The sequence below is a fragment of the Capsicum annuum genome, chromosome 1, assembly GCF_002878395.1.
Source record: "Capsicum annuum cultivar UCD-10X-F1 chromosome 1, UCD10Xv1.1, whole genome shotgun sequence".
NCBI classification, from domain to species: Eukaryota; Viridiplantae; Streptophyta; class Magnoliopsida; order Solanales; family Solanaceae; genus Capsicum; species Capsicum annuum.
Genome location: NC_061111.1, coordinates 196366871 through 196385796, shown reverse-complemented (window position 1 = coordinate 196385796; position 18926 = coordinate 196366871). Strand labels below are relative to the sequence as shown.

Sequence of the window (18926 nt, the reverse complement as noted above, 5' to 3'; positions counted from 1 at the left end):
TAATAATAATAATAATAATAATAATAAAGTGGCCCTTTAAAAAAAAAAAATTCACTCGCTTTTTTTTTTGCCTCGTCAGCCATAGGAGTGAAATTAATTCGCTTGAAAGTTGTTAAGAAAGTAAATAAACGAAAGTTAGATTTAAGTGCTAAAGTAAATTTAGAGGACAAGTTCTCTATATCTTTTCTCATATATTTAACTTGTTTTACATCATACTTTTTAAAAGAAATTCGCTTTCTTAATTAACAAAGTCATATAAGTAAAAGAAGAAACAAGGAAAACTTGAGACCTTGTCAACTAGAACAATATCTAAGCCAATATAAAATTAGTGCTAATCGTAACGCATGACGAAGTGGATGCATGTGCAATGAGTCATGACGACTTCACGGCCTATCCACTCTTTAACGCAATTTTAAACAATTCGGCAACTTATGCGTTAAAGCAACATATGGCTGTTGTAAAGTATACTTATTGTTTATGCTATTGAGGAACTTTCTGTTATTGGTCTTGATGGTCAAGTAATCACACTTCATCAATTCGTTGTATTGGTTAACTTATTTCTTAACTAAGCACATGTTTTCAACAAGTACCGCCTCCCCCTTCTAGAAAAAAAAAATCCACAAGAGAATAAATGATTTAAGAAATACAGACAAAAAATATAGAATAAATTACACTACCAATGAAATTCATCTAATTATAACAGATGTATCAAGGATGTGGCTTAATGATCAATGAATTATCTTTGTAACGATAAAAAATACTAGGTATTCTTTCCATTTGTCCTCACTTTAATAGATAGAATTACCTATTGCTGGTGGGAGGCCAGTCATATGAATATAAAAAAAAACATTATAACAGATCATTAATTATTCTGTTTAATAGTTTATTATATTACACGTTATGAAAATTTATCAAAAAAAAGTTTGGTGCACAAAACATCCCGTAATTAATTTAATTGAACTTATGCATTTTATATTTCTCTAATTTTTTATTTTCCAATATCCTAGAAGGGAGAAGAGAAAATTCTCGTTATTTTTTTCAACAATTTTTAATTTAATCTTTTTAAATTTGATTGAGAAAACATGTGGTCAAATAGCATGAAAATTTCCGCGTAGCCCTTTTACTTGATATAAGTTGCTTCTTCAACATGTCAATGGCTGAGCTGGCACAGGCCTCGTCAAATAGGTTGCCTAATTTGAAAGTCACAAGTTTCACTCTTTTCCTTTTCTTTCTTTTTTCTTCTTCTATATATACACGTCTTGTACACCATTTTTTTCTCAATACTTCTCATATATTTCTTCTCTCAGATCAACAGTTTCATATTCTTTATCAAGAATCTATAGTACGTACTTACTCTATATATAGAATAGCAACAACAACACCAATATGATGATGATTGATGAAAATATGTTGATCAAAGTAGGTCTCTTTGTGTTAGTTCAAGCCTTGGTTTATTTGATTCTAACAAAGTCTTCAAATGTATTCTCCAAGACACAAAGATCATACAGCTTGAAAACAGTTCGTTCTTTAAGCATTCGCCGGATGGCCGCCGCGCTCGCCGACTTACCTGTCGGCGGTGAGCCATCTGTTCCTCTTCCTTCCAAGGACTTGAAGTCTTTCAAGTTGAACCAAGACAACTAGCTAGTATTCGATGGCTTCAAAGGTCATGGCTTGGATTTTTTGTAGTTTTTGTGAGCTTTTATTTGATTCTTTGATATATTCATCGATAGTTAAAAGACCTATCAAAGGTATAATTAGACATTAGTCTTGTTTGTTTGGACGGTAAAGCCCTTGTTAAGTTTGGGTTAATCTGTCAAGGTGAATGTAAATAGTGAAGGCAGTGTTACCTATCAAGCTCAAATTAGTTGATGTGAATTTGGGACAATAGTTTTGTTCTTGAATCTTGTAAATCAATGTACAAATTTAAACTGCGTGTTTTGGTTACTCTTGTTTAAATCTTGTCTCAAAATTGTGAAGAATTTTTTTCTTATTACCATGGTAGATAGAAAAATACCAACAACTATTTAATCGTCAATTTTCAGAAAGAGATTGTCATTAAATTTTGCAGACGAACATAATGCAAATAAATTTTAGATGTATTTTGAAATATCTCAAAGTTAATTCCTACTTTTAGAAATCGTGTAACATTAAAAATTAAAGTGAAACAAGAAGCAAAATACAATCTACCTGGACCAGTATACGTTGTGAAGGTATCAAAAAAAAATTATAAGCCACTATACTGTGATTAAAAATTAAGGTCTTTTTATTTTATTTTCCCCTTTTTAATAATAAAATAGTTAATTAGGTCCATAATAATGATAATAGCAACTCAAAAAGGTTCGAGTATGAAGCACATTTATTTTAATCAAGATATTCTTTTTTTATCTTTCACAAGGCATGTAAATTGTCTTTGCAATTTGTGAATTTGACAGCTGACTAACTACATATATATCTCAAAAAGACCACCAATTGATCACAAAATAATACTAGTAATATTGGCCTACAGGTTGTGGTTCTTAATTTACAAATGGTAATTATGGAGGTTTGGTGAGTACTAGTCGTTTTCTCCATTTTTAAAATGCCATATAATCATTGAACAATTTTTGTGTTGGTCCTCTCAAGATTTTGATATGTCATGGACAAAAGTTAATTAATTAACGCTGGCTCAATCACGCCCCCAGGAGTGTCATTGATCAACTACTGGCTAAATAATTGGTATAGGACATTTAAAAAAAAAAAATTTCTCTTAAAATTAAATATTTTATCACGTCATTAATCTCATCGAAAGTATGGCATTCGGTGAAGTAAGATGGTCATTGCAGTTAAGTAGGTAAAGTAAAGTAATAGTACTTAATTAGTTTGAAAGACAAAAAATGAAATAGATGACTTTAACAAAATTATGATTTTAATTTGAGAAAATACATAAATACCCCTTGATCTTGTCCGAGTTTTGCAAAAAGACACCTAAACTTTAACTTCGACCTATTAATTCATGATTCTTCTTTATTCCGTTGCAAATACACCATTTGTTGCTGAATCTCAGTCACAACAAAGAGAGTAATGCATGCACCAATCAGGTACTGCCACTTTTTATTTAATTTATCACCCCACCCCGTCCAGCAACTCCCTGTCCTCCCTCCCCCTCCGTCCAGTTCCCTCCATTAAAATGGAGCTTAAAGTTGTTGTACAATCTCCATTAAGCTCCATTTTAATGGAGCTTTAAGCTCTATTTTTATTTTTATTTATGACCCCCCACCCCATCCCCACTCCATCCAACATCTCCCTCCCCCATCTCCCATCCAGTTCCCTCCATTAAAATAGAGTTTAAAGCTTCATTAAAATGGAGATTGTACATCAGCTTTCCTTTTTAAAATTATGGTTATGATGGTGTTGTTGTTGTTTTAAATTGATGTTGTTGCTGCTGTAATTTATGTTGTTGTTGTAATTGATGTTGTTGTTGAGTTATGGTGATCAAGAAGAAGTTGGGGAAGAAGACAATGATGGATGAGGGGGTTGCGGGGGTGGGGTGGGAGTATGAAATCATTTTAATAAATAATAAATATTGATTTTTTTTTTTTTAAAAAATATAAATTATATATCAATTATTTCACGTGGCAGCTTTTTATTGGTCAAAAAAATCAAATTTGAGCCCTTTCACGCGTCTGTGGCGCGTGTATACACGCAGAGATTCAAAATGATATATTTGCAACGGAATAAAGAAGAATCGTGAGGTAATAGATCGAAGTTAAAGTTTAGGTGTCTTTTTGCAAAATTCTGAGAGGATTTGTGTATTTTCTCTTTTAATTTTACTGTTTTTCTTTTACATGTTTGTTAGATTTGTCTTTGATGCTTAAACCCGTTCCTCAAATTATAGTGATCCAAAATCCAAATAAACTTTGAAAGTTAATTATGATTTTAACTTTCTAAACTTGATAACTTGACCCTGAATTTATTAATTCTGAACAATATTTTGCAACACGTACACTCAATTTCTCCAAACTTAAAAGTGGAGTGACGACATAAATTGATAAATATTGTATTACGACACTTAAGCAAACTTTTGGTGAGTAATTAATTAGGTTCTTGCCTATTTATATCAAATAATTATTTTAATATGCATGTTCATAAATGTGATCCCAACTCCTCGATCTTCTAACAGCCATACAATTTGAAAAGTAAAATTAGATCATATGATCACTATAAAAGCAATATGTTAAGCTTAAAAAAATGTGTGCAGCAGCCTAATTAACATGACTTATCTTGGTTGTGACGAAATGATGCATGCAAGTTCATGGAAGCTTTCACTTTATCCACTAGTTGAAGTCAAGACAGTTAGATAAGGCTAAGTATACTCCATATATAAACAAAGTTCACGTGATAATTGATTATTTCTTCATAGAGGACACGTAGGGTGATTGTTACACAATTTTAAACAATTTGGCAATTAGGCGTTAAAGCAACAAATGGCTGTTTAAAAGGAGCATAATAATATAAGGACCTTTCTGTTATTGATAGTGATGGCCAAGCAATGTCATTACCTCGAAATAACTTGATTTCCCATTCAATAATTCATTCAACCATTTTATTTATTTTATCTTGGAAGTTCATGAATTGCGATTTTGCAACGTGACAAATATTTATGGTATATAGTTGTAGTTTCGAAAAATGATGAAACGTAACAAATTTTGAGTTTGGTTTGGTAACAAATACATGCATAGTAACATTTGGTCTAATATATTTGTTTGATATCATTGATGTACGTTGCCTGAATACAACTATTTCACTCAAACAACCAATACCCGTTTGATCATCAAGCTAACATATCTTAACCCTTCCTGTGAAAAAGGGAAGAAAGGACCTACAAATTATATGATAAATTTGTGAAATTGAACTAGTTATCTTTTAATTCCCTAAAAAAGTGGTCATCAATTTTAAAATAAACAGTGCTTTGTAAATTAGACTATCAAAGATAATAAACATTAGGAACGAACATTATAATTTAATTTTACAAAGGACTAGTTCTTTTTTATTTTCTTTCGCTTTAAATAGTCTTATTTGGTCCAGCAAAAATCTAACTAATCAAGTTATTTTGTAGACGCATATTTTTGTTCTCATTAGCTTGGTGTTCGGTATCTGTATTAGCGTTTGATTAAATTCGAATTCGCGCTGGAAAGTCTCACATTGGGGATAAAACCCTTCCTAACAAAGGCGATTCCGTACCCAGATAGCCAGACTTGAACTCGAGCCCTCTGATTAAAGATGGATCAGGAGTAATTACCCCACAACCCTTTGTTATATTTTCTAGACGAAATTGATTTTAATAATTTTGAAATAAAAAAGTATTTGTACTATGTGATTCAACGGGGGCTCAGATGTTTAAGAGAAAATTAACATTGTCCAAATCGTTGAAAATTTTAATGAACCAAATAATATTCCTTCCTAGAATCCTCTTTTAGACATCTTAACCTCACCTTATATGGTGACTATATTCTATTTCTCGATAGTTGTATTTTACTGAATTTTTCTTATAACAGATCGAATAAATACATTTCACTTATTTCCTGAATTAACAAATTCTACAAGTTTTACAAATGATATCTTCTAAGAAATTGCGTATAGAAAGTTTATACTAATGCTCCTCGAGTTCACACACTATAATCACATATGTAATTTTTAATTAATCAGTATTCCCGTCATTTTATTTTACTTGAAACCGTATATTAAAAATTATTCTTTTCTATTTATTTGTCTATTTTAACAAATCAAGAGTATTAAAGTAATTATTTTTTTCAATACTACCCTAGTAGTCGAATTTCAATTTCTACAGCATAATTAATAAAATTAATTCATAAAATAAACTCGTAATATTTTTTTTTAAAGAGAGTGTCAAGTCAATTTTAAAATGAGACAGAGAGAGTAGTATAAGATTCTACCCTCTTCGTCCACTTTTAATTGTTCACTATAATGATAATACTATTTCTAGTTACTCGTCTAGTTTAGAAAGGCAAGACATTATTTATCACTTAGTAATTTTACACTTATTATTAACATTTTTTCTCAAAGTATTGAATTTATTATATTAAAAAAATAAATATAATAAATAAATTTATTATTATTTTACGAGGTGTGTCTGAGCCAATATATACCACTAATATTAGAAAAGTAAAAATTCGATGCATCCATTAATTAATGTGCTTGATAAGTGACTTGTTCAACGTGTCAAAGACAAAACCAAGTTGCCGCCTCATTTGAAAGTCATACGCTACGCTTCAATTCCTCAAATTTAATTTTTTTTCCCTCTATAATTTATATATACACCTCTCCAACACACAATTTCTCTTAAAATTATCTAAAACATCATCTTCCATACAACTTCCCTCAACTCTCTCCAAATTTTATATATATACACACACTTATTTTTCTTCAAGAATCTAGTTGCCTATACACAAACTGCAAAAGCAAAAAAAAATAAAAAAATGGAATTATTCGACGAAAATGTGTTGATAAAAGTCGGTCTCTTTGCTTTGGTCCAAGCTTTGGTTTATTTGATTCTATCAAAGTCATCAAATGTATTCTCCAAAACACAAAGATCATATAGCTTCAAAACAGCTCGTTCTGTCAGCATTCGCCGGATGGCTGCGGCACTAGCCGACTTACCTGCCGGCGGTGAGCCATCTCCGACTTCCAAGGACTTGACCTCTTCTAAGTCATTCAAGTAATAATAGAGACAACTTGTTTTCAATGGTCTCATATATTTTTAGATATTCTTTGATTTGTTGTTGGACATATATAGTTAAATCAGATTATTTTGGTGTGCATTTCATGTAGGTTTTTTTTCCCCTTTTAATTCATGTAAATTACTAGTTTGTAGTATATTGTAAAGATTTTATAAATTTATTAAAGGTCCGAATCGATATATCTGTTGAACCTATATATATTAATTGAATTATGTCCATCTCATTTTCTTGTCAAATTATTTGCTTCGAATATCAACATCGTGAAATGACAATTTCTAAAGTTGATATATCAAAATTTACAGAAGGTGCAAGAAATTAATCACCACTTTGTAAATTTCGAAAATAATATTACATAATTTATTTTTTTTTGGAGAAGACGAACATAATTAATGCAAGTTTATCGAGATGGATGAGAGATTAGTCGCTAAATACTCCATTTTGAAACGCCAAAAAATTGAATAATTTATCTAATTCTCCTTAAATATATGAAGAAATCAAATGAACATATTAATCATTCTACTCTCTCTCAATTATGCATGTCTGCTTTTATGATCAACAGTTAATTTGAAATTAAATTATGGAGTTAAATATTAAAAGTATTTCTTACTTGAAACTTAATATTCAAATATAGTTAAACAATTTTAAATGTGATAGGTTAATAATTTCTTGCACCAAACGCACAAAAAAAGAAAGGCGCTTTAACATGACAGTAGAAATTTACTTTATGTATATGCTATGGGAAACAAGTCATTCATAATTGGAATTGATGTGTGCCTGTTTCTTGTAACCACGTATGTGATATAATAGGCTGCGTACCTGAGTTAAACTATTTTTTCCGTTCACTTTTACTTTGATGAATTTTTATATTTTGGGAAGGAAAATAAAGAAAGCATATATTTTGCTATGATATGCATAATTATTAGTAGTTCAAAAAATATTGAAATATAATTTGAGAAATATATTGTTAATGTTAAGAACAAAATAGAAAAAAAATATTATTTTTCTCCTGATATATTAAAGTAGATAATTAGATGTTAGAAATATAAATAAAGAGAAAATATCAATATCAAATTTAAAGGAAGTGAAAACTTTAAAAGTTTTTAGTAGTACTTACTACTTTGATATATTCATAAAAATAGATAAAATGACGGTATTTATAGACCAACAAACTTACTCTCTGAGTTTGCTAAGCTTGACATCAAATTGATAATTTGATCAACTATTTTTAATATTAAAAATTAAATTGAACAAGTAACTTTGATCTTCAAATTCAATTTAAATAAGTAACTTTTAGTATTCAAATTTAATTTGACTACTAATTTTTATCTCTCGTTAAGAACATTTCACACACACATATATATATATATATATATATATATATTTATATTTATATTTATATGTCAGATGATATTTATATTATATAAAAAATTATTTTTAATATATTTGTAGTTGATTATTAAGTAAAAGTAGAAGGAGTAATCTACTGCGCAAGAGACAAGTGTCATACAAATATTAAATTGCTGCGCTAATTTTTTTTTCTTGGATAAGTAAAATGTCACCTTGCTGGAAGTTGGATATTTGCTAGTATGAATATGCAACATACTTTTTGTCCTTAGATGTTTGGACCATATTGGACCAAACTAAGGTCAGCATCCAATTTGTTCCACCATACCAATATTATCTGAACAATTCATAGATGGTTTCTGATTCAGATGAAGCCCAAGGTCAAGATTGGAAGTTGATCCTCAAGGCTATTTTGAGGCCAAAATATGTATATTGTGTTATATTAATTTATTATAATTAACTAATGAGTTATTTTTCTAAATTTACTGTGTATATTTAATAAAGGAGTTTCAGATGAATGGATTGATCAACTGAATTTAATCAGAACAAAATGCGGTGATCAGTTAATAAATAAATAAATGAAAAGTGACTGAAAGTTTTCTTCGGCTATGATGGGTTTGGAGAACTGAATATAGATACTCGATTTTGGTGCCACAATTTATGTTTAGCCCTCAGTTATAATTCTCACGATATACTACATTTCAGAATAATTTCAGATATGATGTTTTATATGACTGAAGTTTAGAAATTTGTATACTTTATTTAATTACCAAATAAAAAATAATTTTTTTTAATTTATTGTATGAATTTGTGGCTATATATAACATATCAAATAAAAAAAAAACGTTTATAAAGGTTCTCATGGGAAATCTAAATTACATATTTAACCCTAATCAACTCAAATTTTAAATGTACTCAATTGGGTGGATTAAATGAACTGAGTCAATAAATATCAATTATTAACTCACTCAAACTCAAGGCAAGTTAGGGAAATCATGTTTTTACTGACTAGTTTTGTTACCCCTAATTTAATGACAAAAAATTGTGCAAAGACATTATTTTCTTTTCCTAAATGGGCTGGGCTAGTTGCTAAAACTGTGTTAGTTGACAAGGTCGCTTGCAAATTACCATAATTTTATATTGCTAAAGTTGTAATTTTCAGAAAGGCACAAAACACCTTGGAAATCATATTGAATATTTTACGATACATTTTATACGTTGCTAAAAGATAGAGTCCTGCTTATCAACCACACATTATCTAACCAAATCCAATTCTCCGTCGATACATTTGTAATACTCTAGACAATATACGAAAGTAAATGCAGAATTCACACAAATTGGAACTAAATCGGAAATTTTATTATGAGTTGAATGGTTACACTCGGAAGATTGTATAATTTAAAAAGAGAAAAACTCCTTAGCTTTGAGCTTTGACCTGCAATGGAGAAGAAGGTTCAGATGGGGTAGAAGAAGAGAGATGAGGAAGAACAAGAATTAGGAAGAGAGAACTTTAGGAAGGGAATAATACCAAGCCGTTAACTACCCTTCTCTCTTTCAGTTGGTAATTAATAACAACCCAACTTCATCTCCACCGTTAATATCGTACCGCTTGAGTTTTAAATCTGAGCCGCTCATTTTATTTAAGTCACATGGTTACTTCTACAGCTGCCACATGTACAACCTTTACTAATTCACTTCATTTCTCTAATTCACCCAGATATAACAAAACCCACCTCATTCAAATCTACCTTGTCCTCAAGGTCGGACTAAGTCACTGAGAGGCTGCGAATGTCGGAAATCGACTTCGGGCATAACTCCAATCTTCCCAAGTCGCAGCATCGGGGCCAAGATTAGCCCATTCCACTAAAACTTTAACTGCAGCAACATTATTAAGCTTAACCATCTTGCGTTGCAAAATCACAACTGGTTAAATCAAGAGTCGGCCATCAGAATCACACGCCGGTGGTTGAAGCTGTGGAGTGACAGAAGTACCAATCTTCTTCTTGAGCTGCAAAATGTGAAATACTCAGTGGAGTTGGGCTCCAGCTAGAAGCTATAAATGGTAAACCACCGCACCCACTCGCTCCAGAATTTTGTAAGGCCCATAAAAGCGAGTACTCAGCTTCAAGTTCCTACTAATTGCCACAGTTAACTGCCTATATGGTTGTAACTTCAGGTAAACTAAGTCACCTACTTGCAGTTCCCTGTCGAATCTCTGTCTATCCTCGTAGTACTTCATTCGGGCTTGGGCTTGGATTAGATTATCTTTGCGACTTTGTTAGAACTGTTGTCTTTCAGCTAAGCAAGCCCCGACAGTGGTGCGAGTAGAATGCGGTAAGGATCCCATGGGAATCTGGGGGGGTACATATCCATATAATGCCTGAAAAGGAACATATAAAAGAGCTAAAATGATATTCTACTGGCCTACAATAAGAGTTGACATTTTCAGATGGGTTTCAGAGTGTGATGTGTGTCAAAGAACCAGGAATGAACATGTGCACCCCCCAGTCTTCTACAACCCTTACCAATCCCAGAATCTTCTTGGCATGATATAACAATGGATTTTATAGAAGGGCTCCCTACTTCAGGTCATAGAAATGTTGTGTTGGTGGTGGTTGACAGACTCACGAAGTATGGCCATTTTCTAGCCCTCAAACACCCCTATACAATACAAGATATAGCTGAATTATTTCTCACTGAAGTGTATAAATTACATGGGTTGTTGGCTACAATTGTTTCAAACATAGATGTTGTATTCACAAGCTAATTCTGGCAACAACTCTTCAGAACTATGGGTACTAGATTAACCATGTCTACATCCTATCACCCCCAGACTAATGGGCAAACAGAGCAACTTAACAGGTATCTTGAATCTTATCTACAAGCTATGGTTTTCAATAATCCTAAGAAATGGGTGAAGTGGCTACCCCTAGCTAAGTGGTGGTATAATACCAATCATCACAGCTAGGGGTAGCTACTTCACCCATTTTTTAGGATTATTGAAAACCATAGCTCGTAGATAAGATTCAAGACACCTGTTAAGTCGCTCTGTTTGCCCGTCAATCTAGGGGTGATAGAATGTAGAAATGGTTAATCTAGTAACCATAGTTTTGAAGATTTGTTGCCAGAATTGGCTTATAAATACATCTCTGTCTGAAACAATTGTAGCAAGCAACCCATATAATTTATACACTTCAGTGAGAAATAATTTAGCTACATCTTATGTTGTATAGGGGTGTTTGAGGGCTAGAAAACGGCCATACTTGGTGAGTCTGTCAACCACCACCAATACAGTATTTCTATGACCTGAAGTAGGGAGCCCTTCTATAAAATCCATGGCTATATCATGCCAAGGAGATTCTGGGATTGGTAAGGGTTGTAGAAGGCCTAGGGGGTGCACATATTCATTCTTGGTTCTTTGACACACATCACACTCTGAAACCCATCTTGAAATGTCAACTCTCATTGTAGGCCAGTAGAATTTCATTTTGTTATCCTGAGTGACCACCCAAAAGGGACTGATGTAGGGCATGGAAAATAACCTACCTGTGTTCTGTTTCCTTACCTACATAAATCTTGTGATTATACCTTGAACCAATATGAAGTTGGTCTTGGCATAAGGGTCAGTAATTAGTTCAGTAAGAAATTGCAAAGTTACACTGTCATGTTCATAACTGAGGGTAATTTCCTTCATCCAAGTAGGCTTCACAGTAGAGAGTGGATTTAGTTCCCTTTCTTCTTCACTTCTTCTGGACAGGGCATCAACCACCCTATTTTTTGTGCCTTTTTGTACTGAAATTCATAGGCCAAGCCTAATAACTTGGTCAACCCTTTCTGTTGCAAGGTTGTAGTAACTCTTTGTTCTAGAAGAAACTTCAGACTGGGATGATCAGTCCTAATAATAAAATGTGCACCCTGCAGATAGTGTCTCCATCTGTCAACTGCTGAAAGTATTGCCAGAAATTCTTTCTAATAAGTAGATAACCCCAGGTGCTTAGGTGTCACTGCCTTACTAAAGTATGCTAATGGTCTACCTTGTCGCATCAATACCGCCCCAATACCTCTAGTACAAGCATTTATCTCAAAAACAAAAGTCTTAGAAAAGTCATCCAGAGCTAACACTAGTGCAGTGGACATAGCTATTTTTAAATCCTGAAATGCAGCTTCAGCATCTAGTGACCATGAGAAGGCATTTTATTTTAGTAAATTAGTGAGGGGCCTGCTTATCATACCATAGGATCTTACAAATTTTCTATAATACCCCGTGAGGCCTAAGAACCCCTTCAATCCCTTGAGTGTCTTTAGCACTGGCCAATTAATTATAGCCTCTATTTTGGAAAGGTCAGTTGCAACACTTGCTCCAGTAATCACATAACCCAAATACTCTACCTTGTTTTGTCCAAAAGCACACTTGGACATTTTTGCAAACAATTGTTCTTTTTGTAGAATCCCAGAACCTTTCTCAAATAACACACATGTTCTTGCACTAAAGCATTATATATGAGTATATCATCAAAAAATACAAGAACAAACTTCTTATAGAGGCAGCAAATACAGAATTCATTATGCTATGAAAGGTGGCAGGGGCATTTGTCAATCCAAAAGGCATGACCTTGAATTTATAGTGCCCCAAGTATATTTTGAAACCAGTTTTATGCACATCTGCAGCATTCATTCTAATTTGGTGGTATCCCGACCTTAGATCCATCTTTGAATATATAGAAGAGCCTCCTAGTTCATCCAATAAATCATCTACTAAAGGAATATGAAACCTATCCTTCACAGTTAGTTTATTGAGTTCCCTATAGTCTATACAAAATCTCAAACTTCTTTTTTTCTTTTTAACCAATAGTACTGGAGAAGAAAAGGGAGAGTTACTAGGTTGAATAATACCAGTAGAAATCATCTTACTGACCTGTTTTTCAATTTCATTCTTCTAAAAATAATTATATTTGTAGGGTCGAATGTGTAACACCCCGTACTTAATTACGTGCATTAGTCATTGTTATATGTGTTGGGGTATATGTATTGATCCTAAGTTAGGTATATATGAGTTTAAGTATGAGTATTGATTATTTTGAGATGGTTTCAAGTGTATAGTTTGATTATAGGTGTATAGGAATCGACTTTATTTATATCGGAATTTTCCCGTCGATGGTTCCATACGAAGGTTATTGAATAAGCTTTCCAACGATATAAATATTTCCAAAAACGGATAAGTTTCGGATATAAGCGAGCTCGTTCGAAACTTTAAAACGGTGGCCGGGATGTGAACAGTAAAATGTGCAGGAAACTATTGAGGCCTGCCAGTTTTTTGGGTCAACTTTGAACGATCATAACTCCCTCAATATAATGAACTGGTTGAGCTACCATATATCAAAAGAAAGATCTTTGAGTCTTCTTTCCAATGAAATTGGTTTCATCCAAATCCAACATCTAAGTAAGGAGTTATACTCGTTTTACTTCAGCCTCTCAAAACAGATTTTTAGGGTCAACTTCAAACGATCATAACTACTTGTACAGGACGAACTGGGTGGATTAATTTATATTAAATGAAAGACCTTTGAATTATCTTTCTAACGATACCAATTTCACCCAAATCCGATATCGGAGCAAAGAGTTATGGCCGATTTACTTTAGCCTATCAAAACAGTCCACCATGGACAGATTCGGATTTACTTAAATTTTTAAGGGCAATATGGTCATTTTCCATCACCTCATGGACGAAAATTGGTCATTATATACATATACTTAGCCTTATATCCACCATTTATCATCCAAATCATTGAAGAATAAGAAACCCTAGCCTAAGTTCAACTCCAATTATCTTGTGATTCAACCGTAGAAAATCCAAATTGATTCCGTAGTTGTGTTCACCGTCTCAAGGGCTTCGAGAAGCACCCCTTATTTGTGCCAACAGGACTTCGAAATCAAAAGGGCCATTTTTTTTGGTAAGGATGTAAATTATGTTGGTGTTATTTATATGGATATGTATATATATACATATATGCATGTGAGCATAAGAAGTATGTTATTTGATTGTTGTTGAAAGATGATTGGAAATGATGTTGGATTATTCTTGTGCATGGTTGGATTATGTTAAATTGTGAAGGAATTTGGGGTGATGATGTGGTATTGATGATGTGGTATTGAGATGATGATTATATACATATACACACATAAACCTATTGTTCAAGTTGGTTTTTGGAATGTTTTGCAAATATTGGTAGTATGGAATTATGGAAGAGAATTGTGGTGTTGGGTTGCTAATACTAGATGCCAAACATTTCATTGTAGATAAGTGATTTGTAAAGGCGGGAAGTTGTGTTGAATTGGTAGCTGAATCTACAACGAGGTATGTAAAGCATACTCTAACAATGTTCTTTGGCATGAAAACACCAATGTTCCATCAAGTAAGATTCCGAGGTTGTCCAAAAACATGTATTGTTCTACGTTACCAACGAAGTTGTTTCCATCCTATAAAGTGTCAAAATGTTCATTGATATACCAAAAGGCTCTTATTTCATTGTTGTGATATTGATGATTCTGAAACATATTGTTGATGTACCAATGAGTCCTTATTACATCGTTATTGTATAGAAGGTCTATTACTTGGTTCCTATTGATGTATCATTGTTTCAAGGTATCAAAAATGTGGTGACGACCGAAATAACAATCTCAAAGATTAATTGAACTAAGTGATGAAAGTTCTCTCTTATCGGGTGGTATCCCAGGGGCATAAGCCTAGCATGGGTCGATCCCTATTTCATGTGTTTATGGGTGGTATCCCAGGGGCATAAGCCTAGCATGGGTCGATCCCAGTTGATATGTACTGGAGGCATCCTAATGGTCACAGTACAGTACAGTAATGATTACAAAGACGATAAGAACGAAGGTAAAGTGATTGAATAAATACAATGTACAGGTTGTCACAAGTTCTAGTAAGTGTGGTCCACTCCTATTACGACTTATTCACTTGTTTCTGATTTCTATTGAGCTCCTATATCATATGTGATTATTTACAGCTTTACATACTCAGTACATATTTCGTACTGACGTCCCTCACGGGGGACCGGCATTTCATGCTGCAGGCACAGGTACCTCAACTCATACATCGCACAAGTAGGAGCCAGGTCATACAGCTATTGTTGGTGAGCTCCAGTTTGCTTCGGAGCTTTCCGAGTCGGTTCCTTATGTTTTGTTATTGTACATGAGTCACGTGTGGGCGGGGGTTTGTCCCGACCCTAGTTATGTCATGTATATCCTAGAGGCTTTGTAGACATAAGGAAGGGTAAAGTCATGGAAGTTTATATAGTAACGTTATATTTGTATATGTGGTGGCCCCGACGGCCAAGTATTATATATATATATTTGTGCGTGTTGTGCTGATACAGGTAATTAGACCTTTCTATATGCAACGAAGTGCTGTCCAATTTTTTTTGGTGACATGTAAGTGAAAGTACAGGTATTTGAACGGGCTCTCCCGGGCCTTCTCGGCTTCGGGTGCCAGTCCGGCCCTATGGGATTTTGGGGCGTGACAGAATGTTCACTGGATTGGCATGTCTTTGCAGGGGAATTGAATAATCATGGTTCCTGTAGGGTGGTAAAGACTTGGGTTCAGCAAAAACTCGTGGGAACTTATTAAGCACTTCCTGTACTTCTTCAGGTAATGCATCAGTGTTCTTCAACCCAGTGGCTTCAATTGTAAACAAGTGAGCCCATATGGCTTGACTCTTTCTTAATAACTGCTTGACTCCATTAGCTGTCATCATCTTCAATTCAGCTTGATTGTACATACCTTTCAGCTCTACCCTCTTCCCTTTATGGATAACTGTCACTTTGCCTTCCACAAAGTCAAGTAACACAGGGTTATGACCCCTCATCCAATCACCTCCTAGTATCATACCATTGCCTCCTAATTTTACCAATCTCACTGCATTTTTAAATTCTACCCCATGTATCTTCCACTTGGATTTAGGACAATTGTGCCTACTAAAAATATGGTTACTATCTGCCACTGTAACTCTCATAGGAGAAGCATCTTGGACTATACACTCCATTTTTTTAGTAGTTTCAATGTCATGAAAGCTATGGATGCTTCTTGAATCTATCAAAATAGTGAGTAAGTTCTTCTTTGATTCTCCTTTTAACTTGATGGTATTTGGAGCCTCAGTTCCTGATAGGGCATTCAACCTTATAGCCTCATCCGTTAGTACTTCCTCTAACTATATTTCCTTGAGAATATCATTAGATTCCCCTGGTTCCTCTATTTGATCTTCTTCTGGTATCTCAACTGCTCCAGACATGGCATTAAGTTGTTTGGGCTTTCATTGATGACCTTGATGATATTTTTCTCCATATTTATAGCATAATCCCTGAGTACTTCTTGTTTCAAATAGCTTGTTCCCTCATGTGCTATACAAGGACCCTCTATTAAGGTTCACTCCCTACTGGTAACTACCTGTTGTGCCCTACTTTGATGGACCTTTGTCCTTTTTGGCTAGGGCAGTGAGCAACCTTTCCTGGTGCCTAGCTTTGTCTACCGCTTGACTCTGTGAAAAAAGGTGCAACATTCTTATAGTGTGTCTAATTTCTTCCTTGAGACCTTCAATAAAGAATTCTAAGAAAAATTCCTCCAAAATAGTAGGACTCCTGATCAGCACCTATGCCTTAAGCTCTTCAAGTCTTTCAAGGTACTCATCTATAGTAGTCTTTTGTTCCACCTACTTAAACTCCCTAATAAGATTGAGTTTACTGTTGTGAGCTCCTTTGAATCGTTTACATATTTCCTCAATGAACTCCCTCCACCTACTTGACCTTTACTAATCTGATAAGAGAAAAACCATGCCTCAACCTTACCAACCAAGTGTAGTACTGCTAATTCCAGTTTATTTTCAGGGTCTGTTATGTGGTTGTACTGAAAGTATCTTTCTCCTTTCCTCAACCAGGTACAAGGGTCCTCACCATCAAAGAATAGAAACTCCACCCTAGCTTAGTGGCTAATTGGAGGTCGACCCAAATCCATGGCTTGGTTTTCTGCTTCCAGAAGCATCTGAATTCAAGTAGTCTCGAGGCGCACTTCCCAAAATCTCATCCTGATTTGGGACCAATTTCTCTATGAGAAGATCCAACTTCTTGCCCAATTCATCCATTCGTGAATTATTGGACTCAATATAACTTTGTAGCTGTGAATCTAATTTTTTTTACCAATTCTTCATTAGTCTTCGATCGAGTTTCTGTAATCGTCATGTTTGACCAGGATTATGCTCTGATACCATTTGTAATACTCTAGAAAGTATATGAAAGTAAATGCAGAATTCGCACAAATTGGAACTAAATTTGGAATTTTATTAATGAGCTGAATGGTTACACTCGGAAGATTCTACAATTCAAAAAGAGATAAACTCCATAGCTTTGAGCTTTGACTTGCAATGGAGGAGAAGGTTCAGATGGGGCAGAAGAAGAGAGATAAGGAGGAAGAAGAATTAGGAAGAGAGAATTTTAGGAAGGGAATAATACCAAGTCATTAACTGCCCTTCTCTCTTTTAGTTGGGTAATTAATAACAACCCAACTTCATCTCCACCATTAATATCGTAACCGCTTGAGCTTTAAATCTGAGTCGCTTATTTTATTTAAGTTACATGGTTATTTATACAGCTGCCACATGTACAACCTTTACTAATTCCCTTCATTTCTCTAATTCACCCAGATATAACAACGTTCCTAAAAAAATCAGACCATATCACTTTGTTACGAGAAAAAAATATTGAGCCCTTTGTCTTTTATTCCTAGTGATTTGCAGTTTGATGACATTTTGATTAAGCCTAATACAACATTCTTGGTAAATTAAGAAAAGTTGCTCAACATACAATAAAGGAAAATTTACATATATACACAAGGTAACTTTACCTTATTACATAAAATCCCATATTGGAAAAGTAATTACATAAATCTCAAACTAATTACTGAAATCCCCTATTTTTTTTTACTTTCTCTCTCATCCCCCTCATACATACAAAAATAATATTTTTGCTCCATATTTTGTGCACCGTTTTTTGCTCTATATTTGTGTTCCTTTATTTACGCCTAAAATCAAGCTAATCTGATCTGGGGAGTTTCAAATCAAGCCATCTTTTGCTTCTTCTTTTTTATCCTTTTTAAATATTCTGTAATCCAATTGCAGACAACAAAGACTTCAAAATAAGCCAATTTTGCTAAATCGGATTGCTCTTCCGCAAATTTAGCAAGGTAGTAAGACGACGAAGAAGAAGTTGATGTTGATGCTGGGTATTTTGCTGCGGCGGCGGATTTGGCTTGTGAAAGGAGGTGAGCACCTTATATGAAGTGCTTCTTGAATTGGATGTTGAAGCGATTGCTGAAGTAGAGATTGGAGAGGTATTTTCGAGGGATATTGTACATGAAAAGGAACATGAATATTGAATACCATTTAATTTGTGAATGTATGCAGATTGTATAATGTCACATTATACATTCTGATCTTATATACATTATGATATTGGACATACCTTTTACTTTGTAAATGTCTGCATATTGAATACCATTTACTTTGTGAATGTATGATGATTGTATAATGTCACGTTATACATTCTGATTATTTATACATTATGATATTGTACATATCTTTTACTTTGTGTATGTCTGCAGATTGTGTAATGTCACATTATACATTCTTATTATTTATACATTATGATATTGTGCATACCTTTGACTTGGTGAATGTATGACATTTCTATAATGTCATACTATACATTCTGATTATTTATACATTATGATACTGTGCATATCTTTTATTTTGTGAATGTATGATGATTGTATAATGTCTG

At 33.7% G+C, this 18926-nt stretch overlaps 1 protein-coding gene and 1 long non-coding RNA gene across 2 annotated transcripts; both read left to right on the top strand.

The window, feature by feature from the left end:
- The first annotated feature begins 6337 nt into the window (after positions 1–6337).
- LOC107843169 lies at positions 6338–6927 on the top strand. Its single transcript, XM_016687371.2, has one exon. It carries the CDS (start codon positions 6477–6479, stop codon positions 6717–6719), a length of 243 nt encoding a protein of 80 aa, XP_016542857.1. The 5' UTR covers positions 6338–6476; the 3' UTR covers positions 6720–6927.
- A 2808-nt stretch (positions 6928–9735) lies between these two features.
- LOC124888606 lies at positions 9736–18708 on the top strand. Its single transcript, XR_007047076.1, has 3 exons — positions 9736–10257; positions 15173–15232; positions 18266–18708. It is a non-coding gene; the product is annotated as an uncharacterized LOC124888606 (long non-coding RNA).
- Positions 18709–18926: the final 218 nt, after the last annotated feature.

Bases quoted from the DNA above. Each gene is read 5' to 3' on its own strand.
- LOC107843169 (XM_016687371.2), top strand. From the start codon at position 6,477: ATGGAATTATTCGACGAAAATGTGTTGATAAAAGTCGGTCTCTTTGCT.